The sequence below is a fragment of the Camarhynchus parvulus genome, chromosome Z (assembly GCF_901933205.1).
Source record: "Camarhynchus parvulus chromosome Z, STF_HiC, whole genome shotgun sequence".
NCBI lineage: Eukaryota > Metazoa > Chordata > Aves > Passeriformes > Thraupidae > Camarhynchus > Camarhynchus parvulus.
Window position 1 is genome coordinate 63,038,388 of NC_044601.1, and position 24,272 is coordinate 63,062,659.

The 24,272-nt window shown below is 44.5% G+C and overlaps 1 protein-coding gene across 14 annotated transcripts in view; it reads right to left on the reverse strand.

Annotated features, from left to right (window-relative positions):
* CELF4 (CUGBP Elav-like family member 4) overlaps positions 1-24,272 on the reverse strand; it is a 697,556-nt gene that overhangs the window by 71,128 nt on the left and 602,156 nt on the right. For 13 of the 14 annotated variants that reach the window (XM_030969503.1, XM_030969501.1, XM_030969500.1 and 10 more), the window contains exons 6-7: positions 9,966-10,109; positions 474-621 (exon numbers count right to left, since the gene is read on the reverse strand). In XM_030969503.1, the coding sequence (XP_030825363.1) occupies positions 474-621; positions 9,966-10,109 (292 nt within the window). The remainder of the gene's footprint in view (positions 1-473; positions 622-9,965; positions 10,110-24,272) is intronic. The other variant, XM_030969491.1, reaches the window with a different exon arrangement.

The window sequence follows — 24,272 nt, forward strand, 5'->3', positions numbered from 1 at the left end:
CAGTGTAGGTCACTGCGGGATGTTTTGTGACATTCTTAGAGCTAAAGAGAAGTTGTGTATGGGATTAGACTGAGAAATGTCATAGAAGCAGAGAATAGTTAATGTTCTCTCTAAGATCATTGAGTTCAACCACTAACCCAGCAGTGCCCAGCCTGCCACTAAGCCATGTCCCTAAATTCCACATCTACATGCCTTTTAAATAACTCCAGGGACAGATGCTGGTTCATTGCCCTGGGCAGTCTGTTACAGTGTTTGACAACCATTTTTGGGAAAGAAACTTTTTCTGATATCCAATCCAAACCTCCCCTGGTGCCACTTGAGACCCTTTCCTCTGGTCCTTCCGCTTCTTACCTGGGAGGAGAGCCTGATGCTCAGAGGAGGATCCCAAAGAGCTAACAAATCCTGCCAGCTGTCCTGTGTGACCTGGCCCGGATTCCCTGCCCTCTGCCCTTTCCAGCCCGCCGTGCCCGTACCTGAGGTTGGAGTCATGGGGGCGGCTGCCAGGCCGTTCATGTTCAGAGCCGCCATCTGCTGCATCTGGGCCGCGGCGAAGGCGGCCATGGGGTTCAGGTACCCGCCCTGCGCCACTGAGGCCATGATGGCCGCTTGCTGCTGCATCAGCTGGAACAAAGAGAGCAGGGAAAAAATATCACGCGGTCACTGGCAGGGCAGCCTGTGGCACCGGCTCCAGGAGGGCACCCGGGAAGGACGGGATGTGTCCTGATGTTTTGGGGTGTCGGCCCACTACCCCTGTGGCACCCCGCAGGACTGGGCATTCTTCTCACCACAGGGGCTGGAAGCAAAGGGCACCTTGGCAAACTGGGGTTTTTATGGTCCCCACCCCGCCATGTGGAGGTCTCCTGTGACCTGGACTCGGCCCACCAAGTCAGAAAGGCAGAGAAAAGTATTTGTACAGATGAAACACAATACACCTGAGCAGAGCGGCTTCGCGGCTTACGTTACGTGTCAAAATTCTGGAAAAGCCTGCCGGTTACTGGTGGGAGTGTATGTAGGAAAAGGGAATTCTTTCTCCAAAGCAGAAATTTTGACTAGTTCTTTAGGGATAACCTGCTTTTTTTCCCACCTGTCAGTAACAAAAAATGATTTTTTTTCTGGTGCTGCTAGGAGGCTTCATCTGGGTACTGAGCAAAACCACAACCAAAACTTCTAACCAGATCATAGCACTGATTTCCAACACTATCAGAGACCCCCAGAAGTGTTGTACAAGAGAGGGGAGCTCCCCTGTTTTAGCAAGATTAGATTTGTCTAATGAGAAAACCCCTTCCCTGTGGTTTGATCTGGGTTGACCTTCTCAGTTAATTTTTTCTAGGAAGTCAAAATGCTGTTTCTTTTAGGGCATCTACAAAAGTCAGAAATAAGGAACCCAGGCTGCATTTTCAGGCATTTGGGGCTAAAAAATTTGGAGCAGAATGCTGGTGAATATTTATCAATTCCAGGAATGCATTTTTTCATTAAAACAAGGCTTTGTAATCCTTATGCTACACTCAGAGCCCAGCATACAGCTAGTGAAGTTCATGTGGACAGTATGGCTGCAGAGAGATTTTAGAATGGTCCTGGTGTGAAGGATAAGACAGTTTGGTGTAAACTGCTTCTTGTCTCCTTCCCTAGTGCTGTGCAAAAAGCCAGACAGGGTGGGAATGTCTGAGTATCCAACCCTCAGCAGTGACAATTTCTGGGTGCTTAGAGAAGGTTTGGGGGGGGGGGAAGAAGACATGCAGAAAGTTTGGGAAAACTCTGTACATTCCCCAGTCTCTGGTAATCTGTGACTTGATGATAATAGTGGAAAAGAGAAATGTTTTTCTGTGGTGATTTTAGAAGTGATTCATGTCTTTGCTGTCTCCAAAATTGGAGTGACTCTGTTTCACTGCTCTCTCTGATTTCACTCTCTCTACCATCAGGAAATCGCCCTCTGATGCTGTTCTTTAAGCACGTGGGACATGCTTCTCAGAATTAAACAGACCTCAGAAGTCATGGCAAAGAACAGACTGTTCCCTTCTGTTCGCTTTAATATTGAAATATCAGCTAAATTAACTGTTCTTACACATGTACACTAAAACAAACCCTTGAAATCACTGCACTCACTCAAATGCTGAAACTTTCCCTGCCACCATCCATAAACAGTCCAAAGGAAAGGGTGCTCTGACAAAAACCTGCTGAATAACTATGCATAAGTTATGTGAACTTGCTTTGGTTTCTCCAGCAATAAAATGTAACACAGGATACCTGACTCCACATATTGTCAGATCTATAGGTGAAATGTGTTCTATTGGATTTGAGTATTATTATTTTGTGAAGCCTAATAAAGATTGGTGGCAAAGTGGTGGCTTTCCCTTTGATGGTTAATCACCCTGTTTTATTTTACCCTGCACAAGGTACTTTTACATTCTAACTAGTGATATTTTGCTCTTTGTAATTACTGATGGAGTGATTAGACAATCTTTTGTATTATACACTATGTTGATTCTCCTTTAAGGAGTACATTTGTTCCTGGGCATCGTTTGAGTTTATTCTCCAGAGGAGGTACTGAGCAGGCAATATTAGAAGGTATGCCAAGGAAGTAAAGGAGGAAGGGGAATCCATCCACCCATCTTTAACACCGGATTGACTCCAACACTAGGTGTGCTGACTCACATCTCATTTTCTGTTCTGGGTATTTTTACCTGGGTGGTACCTAAAGATTTGTTTTTGTTTTAAAATATATTTTCCACATATTTATAGCTTTGTAGATTTTTAATAAATAGTTTTATAGCCTCTAGCACTTTCTTACCCCTTTTCACTTTGATGTGGTAAAAATCCTAACCTGTGACATGGGAAACCAGATCAGGTGCTTCTGCTACAAAGCAGAGGTGCTCCTGCAGAGAACAGTCACCCAATATCTATTATACTCAGTGCTCTGTGGATGCCTCTCTGAGATGTCTTAGAGATCTGGGAACCCTTCTGGATGTTGAAATGAGCCCTTCACATCATCACCCAGAGGACACAGGCCTCTCTGCAGCCTTCAGACCTGGTCAACAGGGTAAAAGTGGGGTTGCCTGGAGCTGGAAGGAGTAGAGCATTCCTCACCTGAGCACAGCTGTGCACCCCAGCTGATGGCTTTGCTTCCTTGGCTGGAGAGGTGGCCTCAACCAAGGGCCAGGAATGTCTGACCATTTCAACCCTTGACAAATTTCCTGCTGAACGGTCACAGATCCCATTTGTGCCCATGGCACTCTGTTTGGAGGTGCTCAGGGCCAGAGGTTAGGGGGTGAGGAAGAGTGGGCTCCTATTCAGCCCAGTGGTTGATGGTCAGAGCTTGGTGAGTGCAACGGCACCACGAGGGTGGGAGGACAGGAATTCAGTCACCTTGAAAGGAGCTGACTGCATAAGACCTACCTGCTTCCCCCCCAGGGTGGCTCTAGGGAAATTTACAGAAGGAGAACAAGTCCTGTAAGGGTCACCAGTCTTCCTTCTAAAACCTCCAAGGCATTCCCAATGAAAGTCACCCCACTCCTTCCCCAGCTCTCCCTGAAGACAAATGTCCCATCCTTTCTCCTTTCACTTTGAAAGACACCCAGTGCATGGTCCCAGTTAATAAAGCTGTAGAAAGTGAGGCAGTGACCCCACCAGAGGCAAATCAATAGCAGCAGGGCCCCTGGGTATTGTGTACTTTAAAATATGCCATTTGAAATGCAGATTTTCCCTGCCTGGGCTGGGGCTACAGAGCACTAATCAGGAAGGCAGCAGCCTTATTATCTCAAACTGATCCAAGGGGACAGAGAGGAGCTCTTCCCTCCCTTAGCTGAAAGGACGTACTTCCTTCTGCTTCTCTTACTTCCTTTGCATGACCTTTGCCTCAGCATTTAGAGCTTTTCCCCATCCATTTTAAAGATTCGCTCCTTCTTTCCTGCTGTCGTTTCTGTTGCTCAAATATTTATCTTCTTAGGAGACCAGGAGGTGCTACCAGACTGGTTCCTGCCCTGGGGCAGCACCTCAAGAGATAGGAGCCTGCAGTCACCATCCCAGTGCTGGGAACAGGTGGAGAGGCCCTGGAAAAGCCATCTAAAGCATGGGAAGGGGTGGCAGTATTGTCTGATCAATACAGACAGGTGTAAGGGTTTGTCTTGCTCGTCTTTTTCCTACTGTAAGTTGCAATGGTGCTCAAGGGCAGGAGATAACGTCTTTTTCTTACAGGAGGAACAATTGCGTGGAGGATGAAGGAACTTTCTCAGAGCAAAAAATTGTGCTAGAAATAGGAAAAGCAATGCACAGCCTGCCTTCCCCATCCCCAAAAAAAACGTGTGTGAAACTGAAGAAGGGGAAGAGGAGAAAGGGGGATTATTTCTGATGAGCTCTTTCTGAAATAGTGTGATCATTGCCCTCCAGTCCTACTCTGAACAATGCGATGACCTTCTCCTTTTTTCCAGTGCTATTTTCTATCTTTGTGTCTGAACCACACAATGCTTTGTTTCACTATTCATATTATTCATTCAACAGCAATAATAATAACAATAATAATAATAAAGTAGTAGTAGTAGTAGTAGTAATAACATCGTTCCACACTTCCCACCTCTAATGATCTATACAGACTTAACTAAAGAATCCTCATGGTATCCCTGGGATAGAAAGAGATAAAGGAATCAATCAAGCAGTAATACGACTCATATTTGGTAAAACTGTGTAATTGACAAATTCATGTCTGCTATACCTAACTGGCTATTGGGAGGTAAATCTAAAAATACTTTACTAGCCTTGAAACAAACAGAAGATAATTGGCAGAAAAATCAGAATTGTCCTTCATACTTTTTATGTTTTTTTTTTTCTTGGAAATAACAATTTCTGCTTTGAAAATAAAATTTAAATATAATTAGGATATTAAAAAAACCTAAGCAAATATGCAACACCTGGATTAATTTCTCAGTGTCTTTCCAAAGTCTGACACACAATAGCTTGGGTTCCTAACTTCCTGGGAACTTTGGAAAACCCCCCAAGAGACCTAAAAAATTTGTATGTAGAGCCCAAATCTTAGTGTTCATTATTTCTAGTGTTCGTTATTACCTGGGGGCTGGTGGTAAGCAATATGGTATTATCCCTGCTAAAAAGTATTATGGCTTCAAAATAGCTTCCTGTTCTGGAACGGTTAAGTGCAAATAATTTGCATAACAGGTACTATTTACCAAATATACTGTCCCATTTTGGTTACTTAAATATATTAACTATTATATCCAGAAGTCAGCCTACAGTCAGTAATTTTTCCCCAATTTCATAGGGCTAGCTGATTTTTTTAAAGTATCTCTCCAAAATAATTTCACAGTCCAAATTGAAGAAATATTGGAAAAAGCAATTCTTCCTGTCAGCACTACCTCAGATCATTTAGTAGAAATATCCTTTCATCTCCATGAGAGCTGGACAGGGAGGCAGAATGGGGCACCCAAGGTTTTATGGTCAGCATGGTAGTAACTGCTGCCCTAACTTCCCAAGGAGACCACTTAAGGTGATGTCTGAGAGCTCTGCTGTGCTGGATATTCCAAATTTTTGCTGCAGTTATTGTCTGCAGTTCAGGAGCAGCAGCCATTTGTACCTTTTCAGAGTGAGGAGAGCTGGGATTTACTGAGAAAGGACTTGTTCCAGGCCAGAGAACAGATGTCAGCATTGCCTGTGCTGTCTCTGTCCCAGCCTGTCTGTTTTTACACACTGACTCTATGCCTATCCCCTGCTGCAGGATGCAATCAGTCCCATGGCTGGAGTTTGGCCAGAAGACTGTGGCTAACAGTCCCACCCCATTTTTTATGCAAACTTGATTTATGACTTTGATCTTATCTTAAATAATTTAAAAATTAAATAATTTATACTGTATCTGTCACTTTCCAAGGCTCGCTCCTTTGTTCTTGCTTTGCTCTTCTGCATTTTCCCATCTCCCTCACCCTTTTTTGATCTGTGCACATTTCCTTTCTGCATGGTGAGGCATCACTGACATGAGACAGGCACTAAACCCTCCTTGCCCCTTTTATTCAAAGAGAGACCTGCAGGAACTGTAGCTTATTTGTGCCAGGACTGTACTACCACCATTCACAGACAGTTTTGATTGTCACTGCTTGTGATTTTGGGCTTGGCCGCCCTGAGTAGGTGTGCTGCGCTCTGTGAAGTGGAGAGTGTGCCTGCAGGTTCTTCCTAGGCTGGCAGCAAATCAAAGGTGGTGCCAGGCAGCATCACTCTCCTCCTCTCCAGGCTGAGTCCAGATCTATACCTCAGCCTGGCCTTAGACTGCAGAAGCAGCTGTCAGTACCCAGCTGATGTAGATCCACAGTAACCTGACAATGAAAAGGGCTGGTGCCCTGTACCCTTGTGAAATAAAATAAATAATTGCTCCATAAAAGGGGAAGTTAAATGAGTATGGGAAGATATTGCTGAAGAGAAAAAACTTAAAACAATCAAAAAACCCACCCTGAAATAAATTAGAGTAGGGGCTCTGGGAGCTTTAGGAAGCTATGAAATCTGACTTGCCTTGAGCTGCATACAAAAGAGGTGAGGTGGGTCTGATGTGATTTTCTGTGCCACTGAAACAGCAGACAGAGTTGGTGCCAAGTTTTGTCTGGGCTGCTTGAAGGTGGCACACGAGGAAGGGATAGAAAGCCACACACAGTGGAGAACTCCCTTTGCTTCCTCATTTTTTTGCCTCTATGTCTGAGGCCAGATGGCTGCTGAACCCCAGGACTGGTTGCTTGGCTGAGACCATGGCTGATATCAAGGTTAAAGTTGTTTAAGTTGGGGCTGAGTGGGCTGGCAGTGTGCAGCAGCCTGAGAGCTGTGGCATGGCCATTTGCTGGGGAGGAACTAGGGCCCAAATCTGTCCTGATAACAACACTAAAGTTTATCTGTCAAACTTTAATGGTCTGAGACCCTTGCTGCCTCTCTTCAGTGGTGCTGCTGGATTGGCAAACCCATGGCTGCCCACCAGTCTATCAAAGACCCACACCATGGGGGTTCCTGCTGCACTGGCCACCTTGACGCATTGAGGCTTTTTGGGAGCTAATCCTGTCACAGTGATGTGCAAGATGCTTCTCTATGGAAAATTCAGCAGGAAACTGCAGCAACAGGGTCCTGAGTAACCTCCTCCATGGGGACAGACCATTAGAAACTACTGAAAAACCACTGTCATGGGATTGCTTGGGAATTGTTATATAGAGACATCAGTCAGGTTTGGACTGCTGGGGGATAGCTGGGAGGACAGCCTAGGAATCAGAGAGCCTGATGTCTCATGCTTGTGATGGCCTCACTATTAAGCATTGAGGCAATTCTTACACTTATGTTACTATCATACCACTCTGAGAAAGCTCATGGAGAGCCTGTACAAGAGAGAGTCGTGTCCCTGAGGGAGAAGAGAAAATAAATACATCTGATCATCAGGTCTATTTGCACATGAAGAAACAAGATCAGGGGGTCAAACAATTCAAGCAATGTCACGAGAGTTGCTGGTGGCAGTGGCATCACCAGTCATGACAGTCGCGCTCCTGATATTTCAGCTTCCCTCCTCTTGACTTGCCTTAGCTCTTTGACTTCAGGCTGAGTAAAACTGCTGTCTCCCTCTCCCTCCCTGCTATCGATCCCTCCATCTCCTGCTGGCATTTGCGAGGTGCCAATCACCCTGATATCTGAGAGCCAGCAGTCCGGGCTGGATTAATCGGGACCAAGGCAACGTCACAGAGCCCCACACTCTCTTCCCTCCCTCTCATGTGAGCCTGTGAGATGGAGCAGATAGGGAGGCTGATTGAGAGAGAGCCTCTGAGCATGCTCTGGGTCCACAGGCGCCACACAGAAATGTGATCCCATCATTTAGACAGCTCCCAAGTCCCAAGGGTAATTGGTGTCACCAGCTTGTCATATCCAATGGGTCAAGATCTGAAACTTATTTTTTTCCCGCCTTATTAGCATTTTTATCAGAAAAATAATAAAAAAAAGAATATAGGTCCAATTCTGCTTTTACAGAAGTCAACATGAAAAATATCAATTTGTTTCAAGTGGATGGGAGAAGACCAGAAATTGTTTTTCCTCTTCCTTTCCCCCCGATTCCTCACCTCCCCTCATAATGCACCTGTCTTATCTGGTGAGAAACAGAGGAAACTTTTGTGGTGTAAAGGTGCAGACTACATCCTCTCATATCAGTATAAACCTTGTCTGGAAATTAGAAGAGTTGCTCTAGATTAAAAATAATGCAAGAAGAGTTTTTGGACCAGGACTTCAGGACAGTGGCGTCTTTGCCATCTCTCCAGTTGCCTGACCAATGTCTGTAGGGTGACACTGAAGCCACTTCTCCTGCCTGACAACCTCAGCAAATGTTTGTCCCAAGCTGTCTGTGGATTCCCTCCTGTTAACTCCTCTGGTACATGGGGGCAAAGGTGCTACATCCCTCTGACAGCCTGCTGGCCACTGACCTAGGCTCATTTGGCATTTACTGTCTCTTTTCCTCTTCCTGCAGCCTCCTCTGGCCAGGGAGAGTGTTAAGCACAGCCAGGCTGAAGAGGAAGTAGCTTCTCTAAAATGTGAGGAAGGGAGCAGAAGACAAAGGAAAAGACAGAGACTGGCTTTGACTAGGAATAAAAATGAAGATAGCAAAATGGAAGTAAAAAATAGAATTTTTCCAGAAGAGAGAGAGAAAAAAACTCCAGAAGTGCACCAAGAGGTGCAGCTGGAAGGAGAGGAAGAACTTCAGTGGAGCTCTACAGCACATCCTCACAACTCTGCATGGCTCACACCAGGGGTGGGCTGCGTTGTACCAAGCGTTCAGTGAGGCACAGGGCTTCCAGAGAGGAACAGAAATGTCAAGACCTTCAAACTAAAAGGAAAATATGGTGATGTGATGGGAAATAAAATAAGGTGATGTGATGGGAAATATTTGGTGCCAACACATGAGAAAGAAACAGTCATGGAATGAAGGAAAACCTTGTGGTCATTGCTCTGGAAGGAGTGTTGGCACACAGTGTTATTCCTGAGCTGGCCCTACATACCTAAGGCAAGGTTTGGGTCTCCCATTCAGGAAGGTGCTATTCTGGACAATGTGTTCAACAGCACTTCCCTCCTGGGCACAAATCATAGAAGAAGCACCTATATACACTGTCACTGCCTGAAAACCTGCTTCAGAGAAAGCAGCCAAAGTCATTGGGAAGTATTGTGTCTGCCTGCTGCAGGCATCACCTTCACCTTCCTCCAAAATATCTAGCAGAGAGACCAAGTTACCTGACCCTGGTCTTGTCTTGCAGATCCTTGTTAATCTTAGCCTAATGAAAACAAGTAATTTCAGACACATCCATTTAATAACATCATCAAACCCCAGCACCCTGTGCAGTCACATCTTCTCAGGTTTGGTATGCCCACAGGAAACTTGAAGTTAGCACAAGAGGATTTTTTCCCAGTGTGTTTCAATCATGCTCTTTGGGGCAGCAGGACTGTGTGTGGGCATATGCCTGTGTGTACATTTTATTATTATCTACCATGTGAATCTAAAAGCATTTCTCTCAACAGCTGCTGTTTTGTCCTGTGGTCGCTCCAAAGGTACCCACGGTGATGCAAAGTGCAGCAGGGTAGTGGCGATGTGAGGCAGAAAGCTGGGATAACTGGGATAACTGGGATAAACTGAGCAGGCTTATTTTATCCAAATCCCCAAAGTGTAGTTGTGTTTTCATTCTACAACAATGGCTTAGCCCCCATAGTAATTGTTCTGCATGGGTCCACACATGACCAAAAGTTACTGCTAGAGCTGTCTGTGGCACCTAGGAGACACCTGGGAGATTCCCAGAGCCTACCCTGGATGGCATGGCTAATTTTTACTCCAATCATGTAACCAGCTCAACAGATAAGCCACCGCTTCCTCCTCTGCTCAGGTTTTTTGTCCACTCCCACGAGTTTTTGTCCATTTCCAGGTGATAGTCCCCCCTCTCATGAACATGCAGAAAGCTGCTGTCTATACTTACTGCCTGTGCATAGGCTCCATAAGCTCCAAACTGGATGGCCATGGGGTTGAACATGCCCATTTGTCCTGCCATTTGCTGCATGCGCCTCATTGTACGCTCCTTGTCCGTGTCCGCAAACTTCACCACCAGGCTTGAAGAGGCTCCCTGCAGCACAGGAAACAAAAGGATACACACAGGGAATGAGCCTGATGCACACCAGCTCATCAATCCATACACCTAGCACAGATTTAGTAGAATGGGATCCAGGTGCTGATGTTTTCCGTGCAACCTGTCAGGCTGTGAATTTTGACTTTTGCAAGAGGGTGTGAGCATCAGGAGGTAAAGGATCTTGGAGGGTGAATGCCAGCAGCCTGGCTCCTAGTTTCCAAAATTCCAAAGCTTCTAGGATTCATTTACATTTTCTCTGCAAAAGTTGTTGCCTTATTCTTTCAACCTTCAGGCCCAGAATGTTGAATCAGAGGACAAAGATCTGGACACAGTGTAGTGAAATGTAGGAGGCTTTGCTTCATGAATGTGGTAGGATTTGTAGACTGGTTTGTTTTGGTGGAATGGGTGAGGTCTCTGCATTCCAGACCCCTGAAGTGGATCACCCTTTCAATGCTGTGTCTTGTAACCCCCAAGTCCGGTGAGAAATCCCTGCCCAGCCTTGGAGACAGGAGTCAGTATGCTGGGCAAGGTGTATGTGTCATCATGAAACAGCATCTCTTCAGCACTGCCAGATTTAGGGAGCAAAAATACTGGATGGACCTGAGCTCCCTCTCCACAAACAGTAGGAAATAGAGGCTACCATGAAAGAGCCCATACATTTCCAGGAAAGATCTACAATATTAGGATTATGTCTGCAGTCAACATCAGCACAGAACTACGGATGATCATCAGAGCTGCCTGTAGAAATCTGTGAAAAATGCAGTGCTTTTGGGAATGAATGAAATCCCTCTCCTTCCCAAAACCAGATGAAGGGTCAATAGCTGCAATCCTTAAATTTCTGATGGGGGGCAGAGATGAGAAGAAATAGATCTACCTAGGAAGGCATTTTTTGGTCTTTCTCCAAGGAAGTCCTAACGTCATGGGTTGGTTGCTTCCCCACGGGGTGGCCTCCCCAGTGAAGGTGGAGGTGTAGGGGAGGGACAATCTGGCTGCAGCCCTGACAGCAGTGGACATTGCCCTGGGAGCTGGGCTGCCACCCAGCCCGGGGAGATGGGCAGGTGAGCTGTCAGGACACTAACAGTGATATTCAGCTGGAATATTATATATTATATAATATTCCAGCTGAATATTATTCAGCTGGAATAATTGTGCTCCTATAGCTTCTGTTTTGACAAACTGGTGTTCGCTGGTCAAAGTACTGTCCGTGGGGAAACAACCAGCTCAGTTCTAGCTGTGGCAGTAGAGGAAGACCAGCTCCATGCCAGAGGAGCTGAACTGTTGCAGGACCCTTGTTTTCCTAGCAGAGGAGGAATTTTCTGGAAATGCACAAGAAAAACATTATTAACTGGCTTACACATGTCCCTGTGTATCTGCAACGAGAAAAAATAATCTCAGTGAAAGCAGAATTACTCTGCTACAAATTGGGAGGAGTGTAGTAAACCACAACTATAGACATATGTATATATAAGTCTAAGCTATACATATTCAATAGCCTCTTCATATCCTCAGTTATGAATAAAGACTTGAGGAATTAACCTGCTAAAAAAAGACCCCAACAATCTAACACCACACAATGAGTGATGCTCCCTTGGATTAGCAATCTGTACTGGGAGAAAGTGATTTTCATTGGCAAAGAATCTTTCTTTTTGACCTGTTAGTCTCTCTCTAATAAATCTATAACCCACTCACACAATGTGATGAAGAGAAAGGTTTTGAAAGAAGTGCTTCAGGAAAACAAAGGGATGCAGGGATGAATGCTCCATTCAAAGATGGAGAGCAATCTTCAGCAGTTATTATAAAATCTAAACAGAAGGGGGAGTGGAGGAGAAGAGAGGGAAAAAAAAAACCCTGTAGCCAAAATTCCCCTGCATTTCTGTTGAAGGCTGGGTGACTTTTAATTTTTCTTCAGATCACATGATGCAGATATTGATCCTTCCCCAAATCACACTCTTAATTGCAGCTCATCGACAAATGAATATTTTAATGCATACATTTCCTGCTAATTATCACCTGGACCAGTTCTTAATTAGATTTCAACACTCATTTAATTAACCCTGATCCGAGAGACTGTTTGGTAACTTGCATCTAATGATTTAAACCTATTTGCAGCTGTATTGGAGGGAGGCACTGGTCCACAGCAGATTGGGCTGTTCAGAGCTGCTGTTGTGATTTGCAGAGCAGAGCCTGCATCATGATGAGCACAATGCAGGATGGAGGATTTTGAAACTGAGTGAGAGTGTATTCATTTCTGCAGAAGGGGTTTTGAAGATGTGACCTGCTCCTGTTAGCATGACAGGGAAATGTAAATAAGTTGGTGTCTTCTTCCTTCTCCTTTTCTCTTGATCTCTATTTGCCCTGGAAGTCTTAGGGCCAGGGAACTGCCTCAGGCATTTGCTGATGCCTCACACTGTTGAAAACCAAACTATTATTGTAGATGGCATCATGAAAACATGGGTAACTTCCACATGAAGTGCTCGCCCCTGGAGTGTTCTTCCCTTCTGATGTGAGTCATAGTGACTGCACAGCAGCTGTTTGACCCAATGGGATCTCATCTTGCCTCCTGAGAGATGTTTTTCTGGGTTGCCTGTCGCAGTAGGACTTCAGGCCTCTTTGAACATTGCTATCATATACACAGGGCAGAAAGGCCATTGGCAAATAGATTCAAGCTAGACCACACACTACAAAGAAGGAAGAGAAAAAGAAGATGTTTTTCTGAGAGTTGTCTGCAATGAGATGTGCATGTAGGTGGTTAAAGATGTGTAGCCAGTAGAGATGCTGCATTGCTCTTGAATATGGAGACTGACTGACCTTGGGATTGATGTTTTCAGTGTGTGGTTCCTCATGTGCAGCTCTTTCATGTGGCCCAAAGGAAATCAGGCAGTAAACTGTATCAGATCAGCCAGTGTGGGACTTTTAACAGTGGAGCCAAATATTGCTGTTCATATACAGCAGAACAGGGCTGCTTTCTACTCCAGTGACTTCTACTAATCCACTGGACAGCAATAGAAATGCCCCAGAATGGGCCAGGTTTTCCACAGGGTAAAAATGCTGCAGCCCTTCATCTGGATTATTTATTGCTTCCGTGAGGAGCTAAACCATGATGTAAATCAGCTGTTGTCTGCTGGCAAAGGCAATAGGTCCTGTCTGCTCTGTCATTTACTAGTAATAATACATAATCTCCTTGCTCTCTCTGGTTCTCGGACTGCACCTCATATTTTGCCAAACCCCATGAGAGTTACACTGGGTAAGTCAATAACGCTTGAAATGTACTTCTGCATTTTTCAGAGGAAAGGACCTGTTCATTTCTCCACCTTGCAGACCCACAGTCAGAAGATACTATCATGAAAGTGAGCCTTCCTGCTGGTGCCTCTGCAATAGGCTGCTTGCAATTGGAATTTATCTCTTTTCCCCTCAAATCAACCTCCTTTTTCAAGTGCTTTGATATCTACTGATGAAAAGAATGATAAGGGCTAAGTATTATTATGCTTCTCCTATTCTCTCTTGGGCCAGCAAGTCTACTTAATATGGCTATCTTTCTTCCCATCCCCCTGCCACGCATGGTAATGAATTGCTCCCCTTAGTCAGCAGAGTCAGGCACTCTCTAGGTTGGTGGGGCGAGGGAAAATATGGAGGAAAAATCACTCTGCGCCACACTCACTTTGTAATCCCTAATCAGAGTCCTCTGTGAGAAAAACTAATTTCCCAGGCTGTCTTGACGTGTGAAATAAAGTCATTCTTGAAAACAGGAGCTTGACAGGTCGCTTGTGAAATTTCATATTCAGCTAAAAATAAAATATCCATCCATTGATATTTCATTTAAAGGCAGAGGAAAACAAATCTATTGCCTGGCTGTTGGAACTTTTCCCCATTAGATATGGTCTTCCAAATGGAGTGTATACACAGATTAAGTAGAAGTGTTTCAGGAGGCCAAACATTACTGCCCAGCAGCAGGGAAAAATCACAGAATCACAGACTGGTATGGAAAAGACCTTTGAGATAATTGAGTCCAACCTGTGACCAGACACCACTGTGTCAATCAGACCATGGCACTGAGTGCCACATCCAGTCTTTCCTTAAGAGGACCTCCAGGAACTGTGACTCTACCACCTCCCCGGGCAGTCCATTCCAATGCCCCATCACCTTTTCTGTGCAGAAATTCCTCCTAATGTCCAACCTAAACATCACCTGGAGCAGCTTAAGACTGTGTCCTATTGTCTGGGAGAAGAAACTGACCCTCACCTGGCTACAGCCTCCTTTCAGGGAGCTGTAGAGAGAGATGTAGAGGTTCTCCCCTGAGCCTCCTCTTCTTTAGGCTAAACAACCCCAGATTCCTCAGACATTCCTCATGGACTTATGCTACCCTTCACCAGCTTCATTGCCCCTTTCTAGACACACTCCAGCATCTCAACATCCTTCCTCAGCTGGGGGAGGGGGCAGAACTGGACACAGCATTTAATGTGGAGTCTCACCAGTGCCAAGTACAGGGAAAGAATTACTTCCCTGGTCCTGCTGACCACACTATTCCTGATACAGGCCAGAAGCCATTGGCCTTCTTGGCCACCTGGGCACACTGCTGGCTCATGTTCAGCCAACTGCCAACCAGCATCCCCACATCCCTTTTTGCCTGACCACCGTCCAGCCACTCTGTCCCCAGCCTGTAGCACTGCAGGGGGGTGTTGTGGCCCAAGTGCAGGACCCAGACCCCATCCATTGTCAGCCCATCTATCCAGCCTGTTGAGGTCCCTCTGCAGAGCCCTCCTACCCTTCCACACTCCCCCAAAACTGCATGTCCCCTGCAAATTTGCTGATGTTGGACTCAACTCCCTCATCCAGATAATCAATAAAACAGGACTGGGCCCAACTCTGATCCCTGGAGGACACCACCTGTGGCTGGCCACTAGCTGGATGCAGCACTGTCACCAACACTGTCTGGGCTTGGCCATCTAGCCAGTTCCTAGCTCAGCAAAGAGTGCTCCCATCCAGGCTGTGAGCTGCCAGCCTTTCCTGGAGGATGCTGTGGGAGACGGTGTCAAAGGCTTTGCTGAAGTTCAGCCAGACACATCCACAGCCTTTATCTGGTCATCAAAGGAGATCAGCTTGGTCAGGCAGGACCTGTGCCTCTTAAACCCATGCTGGCTGGCCTCACTCCTCGGCTATCTTGTAGGTGCTGTGTGATGGCACCCAAGATGATCTGTTCCATAACCTTGCTGGGGACCAAGGTCAGGCTGACAGGTCTGTATTTTTCTAGACCCTTCTTCCAGCCTTTCTGATGGATGCATGTCACATTGGCACCTCCAGCCATCTGGGATCTCCCCAGTGGGCCAGGACTGATGATAAATGCTGGAGAGTGGCTTGGTGAGATCTTCCACAAGCTCCCTCATCACTTTAGAGTGGATCCCATCTGGTCCCATAGACTTGTGAGCACCGAAGTGACTCAGAAGGTCTCTTCCTGCTTCTGCTTAGATTACAGGGGAGCTCTTCTGCTTCCCATCCCTGTCTACTAGCTCAGGTGTCCAACTGCTTCTCCCTAGAACAATATTCTTAGGAAAAGTTCTGTGAAGGTCTGGCCTTGAAGAATATATGCCTGAATTTCCTTTTCCTGCCAGCCCTATAAATCTGCTCTGATTCCTTAGGTTACTAATCTCCACAGATGGTTAGACACCTTTTTCCTTCAAAACTCATGAATCTGGGCCTAATTTGCCAAAGTCATTAAATTGTGTTTCACTTTGAGCTTAGTGAATCTCCTGCTGGAGGCAAACATACATGTAAGTCCTTTAACACAAGGCTGTCTCATGTAGGTGTACCTTTACATCCTTGTTAGCTCAAATGGAGCCAGACAAAAGTTCTAGGCCAAAAATATTTTAAAAAAAATTTGTTATATTAAAGTTCCAGTCTCTAAAGCTCTGGAGTATAAGAGATCTGAATGTGCAGATCCTATAAAATACCTTCCAAAATGTCAGCCATGAACACAAAGATGCTTAAATGAGTAGGTGCTGCTGGACACTTGTCTTTTGGGCAATGACTGTATTCCTAATGCCACCACAGAAAGTGGTGGAAATTTTGCCTTAGCACTCCCTTTGTGACTACAAAACAGAGCTGGGAGGATGCTGACCTTCAGCAAGACAATCAGGGTAATATTTCCATGCAAGAATCCTTGATGTTAAGGCCCAAAAGCCAAAGGAAGATTTATTTGCTTTGGGCTCTGTCATCTCAGGCCATTTGGCATGATGTCCCCTAAGTTTGAAAACAAATTTGGAATTTTTTTGGAAACGCCTATGCAGCTCTATTGAAAAGAGGGATGGTGAATTAGACAGTGGGGTTTGACCCCAACCTGGGATTTTAGGCAATTGAAAAAGAAACTACTGTCCAGTTAAACTGCAGGGCAGTGGGAATTTCTGCTAGGCAGAAATGTAATTACCCAGGCTGGAAAGTGACCAAAAGACCAGGACTAACATCCCTCCCATCTTGTGAAATATGTTATTTTTCTGCACTCAGGGCTTCAATTTCATGTCTCATCTGAAAGATGAGTAGGACAGCAGTCACTAGGAGCTATTTCCACTTTACAGTCCTGGGAGCTGGTTTAGACACTCTTGAGAGTGACAGAGATGGAGAGGGGAAAGGAGGCATTCATCCAGGACTGTAGTGATGGACCCTTTGATAATGCTGCTCCCTCAGTAGAGAAGATTCTTCATGCAATGTCTAAGCAGAGAGAGTTGCTGCAGGTACTTCCCTTCACAGGTCTCCGGAGCTGTTAATTTATTTGGAGTGGAAGCTTGATTTAGGTTTTATTTGCCCATACACTACTTACCAGGTGTCTCTCAGAGCTAAAGTTATTGCTTTCCACAGGGCAACAGAATCATTGAGTCCTGGTGTCACTGTACCCAATTCTAATTAGGAAGAACTCAATATATAACCCAGGTGTTAGTATGCTTCTCGAATCAAAGTCAGGTATCTGAAAAACCTAAACTTAAAAGCAGAGTTCTTCAAGCACTTTTTTTCAAACATTTTTCAGCTCAGTCTATGAATGATAAAAGTCCTCACAAAATCATGCACCTCCCTTAATGCATTATGAAGTGGGAGGTATTGTTACACCAACAGACCAGAGATTCTTTCCTGATGTTTAAGACTGTGAAAGCAGTAAATATTTTTTTTTGTCTATTTGAAGAAAAACATAAAATTAAGAATCCAAAAGAAAATGTTGTATATTACCCCTTTCCAAAAAGAGCAACATGGTTTGAAAGATTAGGTATGTTTAGTTTCATATTAACTAAAAATATACTTCCCCATAAAATATACTTACACCAAAAAAAAAAAAGCTTATTTTTTAAAATAAATTATGATTACTATTAAAAACATATTTGGTAGCTGCAGTATAGAGACCTATGAACGATCTTTCCATTCAGTTAAACAAGCAAGGATGAAAATAAGAGAAGTGGAATTATTCCAGGGTCATAATGTGAATTGACTATTGTCAAAGCAAAGTAGAATCTCAACCAGGTATGGAGATCCTGATGCTTCAGCACTCTGCTCACAAGAACTCCACACCTCTTTGGCACGTCAGGATGAGGACATGAACCGCCTATGATGACTTGGGGGGAAAAAAAGAGATGTTGAGGAAAGACTGGCAAGCTGGACATATACATTTCAGCTCTTCATATGACAGAAAAGAACATTTCCACGGCACTGCATTGCCAGCAGCCTGCACATGACTGTGCTTCCCAGATCCCTGTCGTGCTCCAAGACTCCAGGCTATTGTGGTATAAACCATGCTGCTCAATTGAGATAGTAAAAGATTTGAATTTTTGCAGCATGTTTAAACTGGATATCTCCAGGCACTGTCCAGCCATGGGCTGGACCAGATGGGCATTAAAGGTTACTCTTAACTCAAAATTTTCTATGATTCCACAGTTAATTGAGAAAATATTCTGCTTTCAGGGAGGTGTCACCCATGCTTTAATACAGAGAAACAGATGGTCAACTGAAGCAATGAAATGGTGTGAATTCAGTGCAGCTCTCCTGGGTTTTGGTGGAATAAGGAGTTGGTTTATGTTGAAGGATCTGCCCTTGCTGCATTCCACTCCATTAAGACTGAAACATGCCACCTTCACAACCACTATTCTTGTAAGCACCAACCAGGCAGACCTTTGGAATGGGAAGTCAAAATGCTCTTCTATGCGATTTCACTTGCCAGTGGACATCTGAGCAATGACATTGGTGTCTGGTAGGACGCTTCACATTCATGACTTTGCGTGAGTTTCAGCTGAAACTTATTTGAAAGTCATTGTTTTGATTCTTTTTTTTGACTCTTTGAGGACATCTTTGTCCTCTAAAAATTAAATTTGAACTTTGCAAAACCCATTTGGATAATAGCTAATGCATCGCTAATGCTATATTTTGCACAGGAATAGCATTCTATCATTTACTAAGATCTTTCTGTTTTCCTCACAAGAATGTGTGCTATCAGTACTGAGCACACTCCTGAGCAAGGCTGGGAAGGAACGAATTTAAGGGGAAAAAAAAGAGAATAATCCAGAGTGATTTAATGCTGATCCAGAGCCTACTTAGCTATGTAGGAAGCTCCCACTGATATAAATGAGGCTTAGATCAAAAGATACAGGAAGAGAAAAGGAGGAAGAAAGAAATGCCCCCAAAGCAAGCAGAAGAGGTAAAGACAATGCTGACACCTTTAATCCTTATTAGAGGAAGGTGGTGATGCCCAGTGGAGCTACCTCGAGTGGGCCAGGAACTCCCTTGGCAGCCAGGGACTCTTTAATTTCTCCCAGGCTGGAGGCTTGTCAATGACTCTGATATCCCAGGAAGGTGACAGCCTGTGAAATATTTTAGCCCCTCAAGTGCTAATCCCACACAGATTAGACAAGAGTTGAGTGGAGCAAGAATTGCAGGGGCTGCTGTTATCACCAGGACCTGGGCAATTCCCAGGAGTGGCATGATCCTGTTCCAGCTTCCCCATGGCCACCTCCGCAGCTGCTGATTTAATGCCCAGCTCCCCTTGGACCTGTGAAGGGATGGGTGGGTGCCAACCAAGTATTTTTTTTTTCCAGAAGGAGGTAATGTGGCTCACAAGCAGTTATTGCTTGTGTCCCATTTGGGGGTGGTGAATGCTGTGGGTCGGAGGCAGCAGAGAAGCCCAGGGAAGATGTCAGTGATCTCTCTCATATCTCACTCGTCACTCCAGTGTCCTGCTGGATGACTGTGTGGTTTTGGAGATGTAACCAGAGAAGAGAAGGCCATTTTTGGTGCCAGCATGATTCACACCCTGTGTCAGGCAGCCATGCTGCCTGGATCTCTGCTCTGGGACCCAGTAACATGATTAATTAGTTAATTTATGAAACTATGGGAGAAGCAGGGAACACAGTCTTACAATTTTACTTTTTGTAGGAAGAATTAAGGGAAATTGTGGCAATACTGGGAGCCTGCTGTCCCAAAGCTTGTAGAATCAGCAGTCTTGATGGAGGTGCTGGGATGGGGTCTATGAGATTTTTTTCCCTCTCCATCCAGAGCCCACTGCTCGATGGAGAGCAAAGGTGAGCTATCAAGAGTCACTGGGCTTTGGTAGAAATGGCTGCAAACTCACATGTCCTCTGCTTTTTTCATGCTAAAGAACAACACACACCTTTATAAATGGTGTTTAAGTAGTATATTCAAAAAATCATTCATTGCTGGAAAGAGGGTCAGGCCTGCTGCTGGTGACTTATTAATGGGTTTCTAAGTTATTACTATTTTTTAATACAACGAATGGATGTGCTGTGCTTTGCCCTGAGTTAAACAAGACAGCCTCTGTGTTGCACAAGGACATTGCAAGGAATGTATGCTCTTTAGAGAGTTCAAGATCAACAGAAAAGAGAAAAACAGGGTCAGAGTCGACATCTCAATTTTCACCCATCAGTTTTTCTAATATCAATGGTGTAAAACCAGGCCTCAGCCTTCTGCATTAATTTGGACAGGCGGACTGGCAGTGATGGTACCTCACTCTGCGCTGGGTTTTTTCATTTTGGGCAATTAACTTTCAGCCAAACTCAGGTATGAGTCATGAAGGACACTTAGATGCTGGAGCTGCATCAACTTTCAGCCTGGATTACCTCTGAGAGTCTCCTCTTTATGTTCCTGTGATCATGTAAAAGGAAAGTCTAATGGATTTTCCATTTCCTATTTTAGTTTCAAGAAGAGGAGGCTCAAGGGGAGAACTTACGGCTCTCTGTGACTACCTGAAAGGAGGTTACAAGGTGGGGACTGTTCCTTCCTACTGTGGCTGCAGTGGAAGGTCAGAGGAAATGGCCTTAAACTGAGAGGAGACATCCTGGCTAGATATTAGGAAAAAAACCCCACTCTTAGGGTTTTCAGGCTTTGGAATACATTGCCCTGGTGGAGTCACCATCCCTGGAGGTTTTAAGAGGCATCTGGATCTGGGTGATGTGGTTTAGGAGTTACAAAGGTGGTGCTGGGTTGATAGTTGGACTCAGAGATCTCTCCCAGCTTTGATGATTCTGTGATACTGTGATTCTATTCACCCTGAGGGGCTCAGTGGCTCTGTCTCCACTGACTCTCGCAGTGTGGCTTTTACTAATTGAGAACTTGATCCTATGCTGGAATCTCAATGAAAGTAAATTTTGTTGGTTAATTAATACTCTGAATTGTGGTCAGTTTAATTGTTATCTGTTTGTACTATGGGTTTGTCTATGGTTCTGTTTATGTTACTAGGATGTGTTGAAGACATTTTCAGTAAGTGAGGAGGTGAACTGAAGACATCAACTTTGATATTCTTAATTCTGTATTTCTCAGATATCAATAAGTATTAAGATTTAGATTCTCAGGTGTTCACTGGTTATTACTTCTCTACTGGAGCAAGAAACAAGAGCTGCTGTCACTTGGTTAAGAACAGTCTAAACAGATAGATTAATTATGTAAAAGACTTGTTCACTCACATACATTGTATTATTTTTTCTTTTGCTTCTCTCTTGTGTCTTGTCTATTAAGGAGACCTTCAGATGATGTAATTGCAGGCATTTTGGGCATCAATCCTAAACCCTCAGCTACTCAAGACAGTCTCTCTTGGGTCCTAGACACTCTCCATCAACTGTAACAAAAGTGTAGATGACCTTGAAGTTTTATACTTTGACTGACACTTTGAAGTAATTCATCCAGCCAGGTTAACCCTGGCCTTTAGTTAGCAAACTGCTGAGTGTAGGAGCTGTCCTGTCAGAGGTTTTTATGGCATTTAGCACACAGCAATTTTCTCTAGGAACAACAGTAACCACATTTTCAACAGCAGTAGTCTGAGAGAATGTCTACCAGAGTTTCTGGGAGGATGAGAAGAGTGTTCTAGTTAATGAGAGACCTGCAAACACAAAGATGTGGCTCCGTGCACCTGGCTCATGGATTTGGATGAATTCCTGAAGAAAGCGTCTTGCTGGAAATGGAATGCACTGCAGCTTTTAAACAGCAGCCTAACTACCCCAACTTTGTGGAAGTGACAAACCCTTCTGAGCACTAAAGGCTGCCATGAGCCTGAGGGGAGAAGGGAGTGTGCAGCTGGATGTGAGCGCGTATTTGCGAAGGAGGGAGGAGCGATGAGGAAAGTTTCTCCTATGAAAGAAATGATCTAATTTGAAGCAAGTCCCTCATGGGAAGAGCTGTGACAGAGGCTGCTCTGTTCCTGTTAATTTTCACAGTGCAGCTGTCAGCGGGTCTGTAAATAGTACTCTGCGAAGCCAACGCTTCCTATCCACACATCAACCATTCAATTAACAGAAGAACAGAAGAAGGAAATAAAGTGCACCACAGCCTTCTATCACGGCTTTGATGTTTTCCAGCAATTTATGAAAGTGTACACAAATCTAATTACAAGCCCCACTGCTTCCCATTTACATGGAGCTCCTCAAGTTCAGAGCTGTTTATATCAAAATAATTGTTAAAAATACCTCAGCTGATCTACGGCATTGTGGCCCCCCACTCACCGGAGCCACCAGGCTGCTCCTCCCAGGGAGTTCTTGCCGACTCAGTGCTTTGGTGCAGCCTGCTCCTGCAAAATCTGCCTCCCCACCGCTCGTGAGCGCAGCACCCGGGCTGCAGCTTCATTGTGCCCACAAAGGCCCATTTTCCTCCTTTTCTCCACCTGCTCAGAGCTCCTTCTGCACACTCTGCACTGCTTTCCCCTCCACCCCGAATTCACCTAAATGTTGCTCTGCTGTGTTAGTGGGGGGTGAGCACAGCTGTTCAGCTGGTTTCCACAGTGGGGCTGTGTCTGAAGGCAGCCTCACAGAGCTCTGCAAAGTCATAGCTGCACCACGGGAATGCACAGCAATAACAGCAGCAGTCATTAGTGCGAGCTGGGGGTGGTTTCCTTGGTGGGGTGACTGAGCATCGAAAGCCAGGAAGATGAGAACCCAGGAAGATGAGTGCCCCGTTTGCCATTAGCTTGAAAGAGGCCACTGCACAGGACAAAGACACTTGTAAGCTCTGGTTTAGTGCCTGGCATCCCTGCCCATGCCAGGGTGTTGGAACTAGATGATCTCCAGGGTCCCTTCCTACCAAAATCATTCTGTGATTCTTGGGGCAGTTTTTGATACTCTCATAATCAGTCTTACTTGATAAACCAAAGAGGTGACAAATTCCTTTAGCTTAAATAATGGAAAAAAAAATCTCTTATGGTATGAAGGGATAGACAGTAGTACATTGTCTAAGGAAAGAAGACAATTTTTTCACCTGACTGTTACTCATGTTTGGCTAGGAATTCTTCTGCTATGGGTGCACTTCCAAGGAACACAATGGACAGACACTCAAAATCAACCTCATTCAAAGTGTAATGCCATTCATATTTTCTTGCTTAATAAAAAGTGTAAAGTACAGCAAGTACTTTATAAAGTACCAAGAGATCTAATCTATATGTTATCTAACAACACTGAGCAATAATTGTGTAATTTGATATTGGTGATTCCTGGACACTGTTGATGAATTTGGTTTTGTCATTTGTGTTGATAAGAGCTGCATGGAAAAATATTTAAGTGAAAGCCTCCAAGTTAACGAAGTTGTGCATTGCAACAGTACTGTTTTTTTGAAGTTCAGCTAAAACGGAATCTTTCTCTGAAAGGCAGATGTCTGTTCAGTGATTGTATCCAAGTCTCACATTTTCCCTTTTCACAAAACCAAGGATTCCATCTGAAAAGTAATTTTCATGGAAAATGTTCAGCCAGCCGTGGATAGACTTGGAATGCTATTGCCTGGATGCAGAGGGAATGCTGTGCTTTGACCAAGCTGCTGCAGGCTTGTGTAGTAAAACAAAGAGAGAATTTGGTCTGCGAGGTAGGACAAGCCATGAGAAGCTTGAGGCCTTGATGGCCTTAAACACCATTAATTAAAAAAGATATGGAATGAAGATAGTGCTGACAATTAGTGTGTTAACCAAGTTCACAGCACATTGAATGGAACAGGAGTCAGGGAACTCTGCTTCAGGATGCCTGGTTTCTGCATCCCAAATTGCTTATCTGGGCAACAAACATCCAGGACAGATTTCAGGTCTCCCCACATTGAATGTGAAGCATTCACTTTAAGCTGCACTGGCTTTGTCTTTAGTTTTTAAGCACTGGTCCTTTTTTGCATTCTGGTCCTTTTTTTCATTTTAAGTTGCACTTTGGATAAAGAACCACTATTTTGGAGCTGGAGTACCATAGCAAATTGATGCCTAAAATTAGCTAAATAGCACACTTCTATTTGGGCTTGCCTATTAGTTTGACAGGTTTCAAAATCTATTTCTGTGAAATAAAATTTCTCCAGAGGTATCTATTTTCCTCTATTGATTATAAGGGAAACTTAGATGACAAACTTAGATGACAACCTCAGACATGAGTTTCTTAACTTCTGGATGTCTCAAATTAGGTTAGATGGGGCCCACCTCAGCTATTCAGTCTAAGTCTGTTATTGAGATATCCATTATAATGGGACAGGCATGCCCAGAAGGTGATATTGCCCATCCTAGCACAGAAAAAGTGAAGAATGCACAAATCTCTGGAAATGTCTCTCTCTCCTTTCTGCAGGAATCCTAGAAGATATTTAGAATAGGTCACAAACTTTCAGATAGTTAAAATAAGCCAAGCACATCACACTCTTCACTTCTTCTCAACCCCATGCAGGAAATGTGCACAG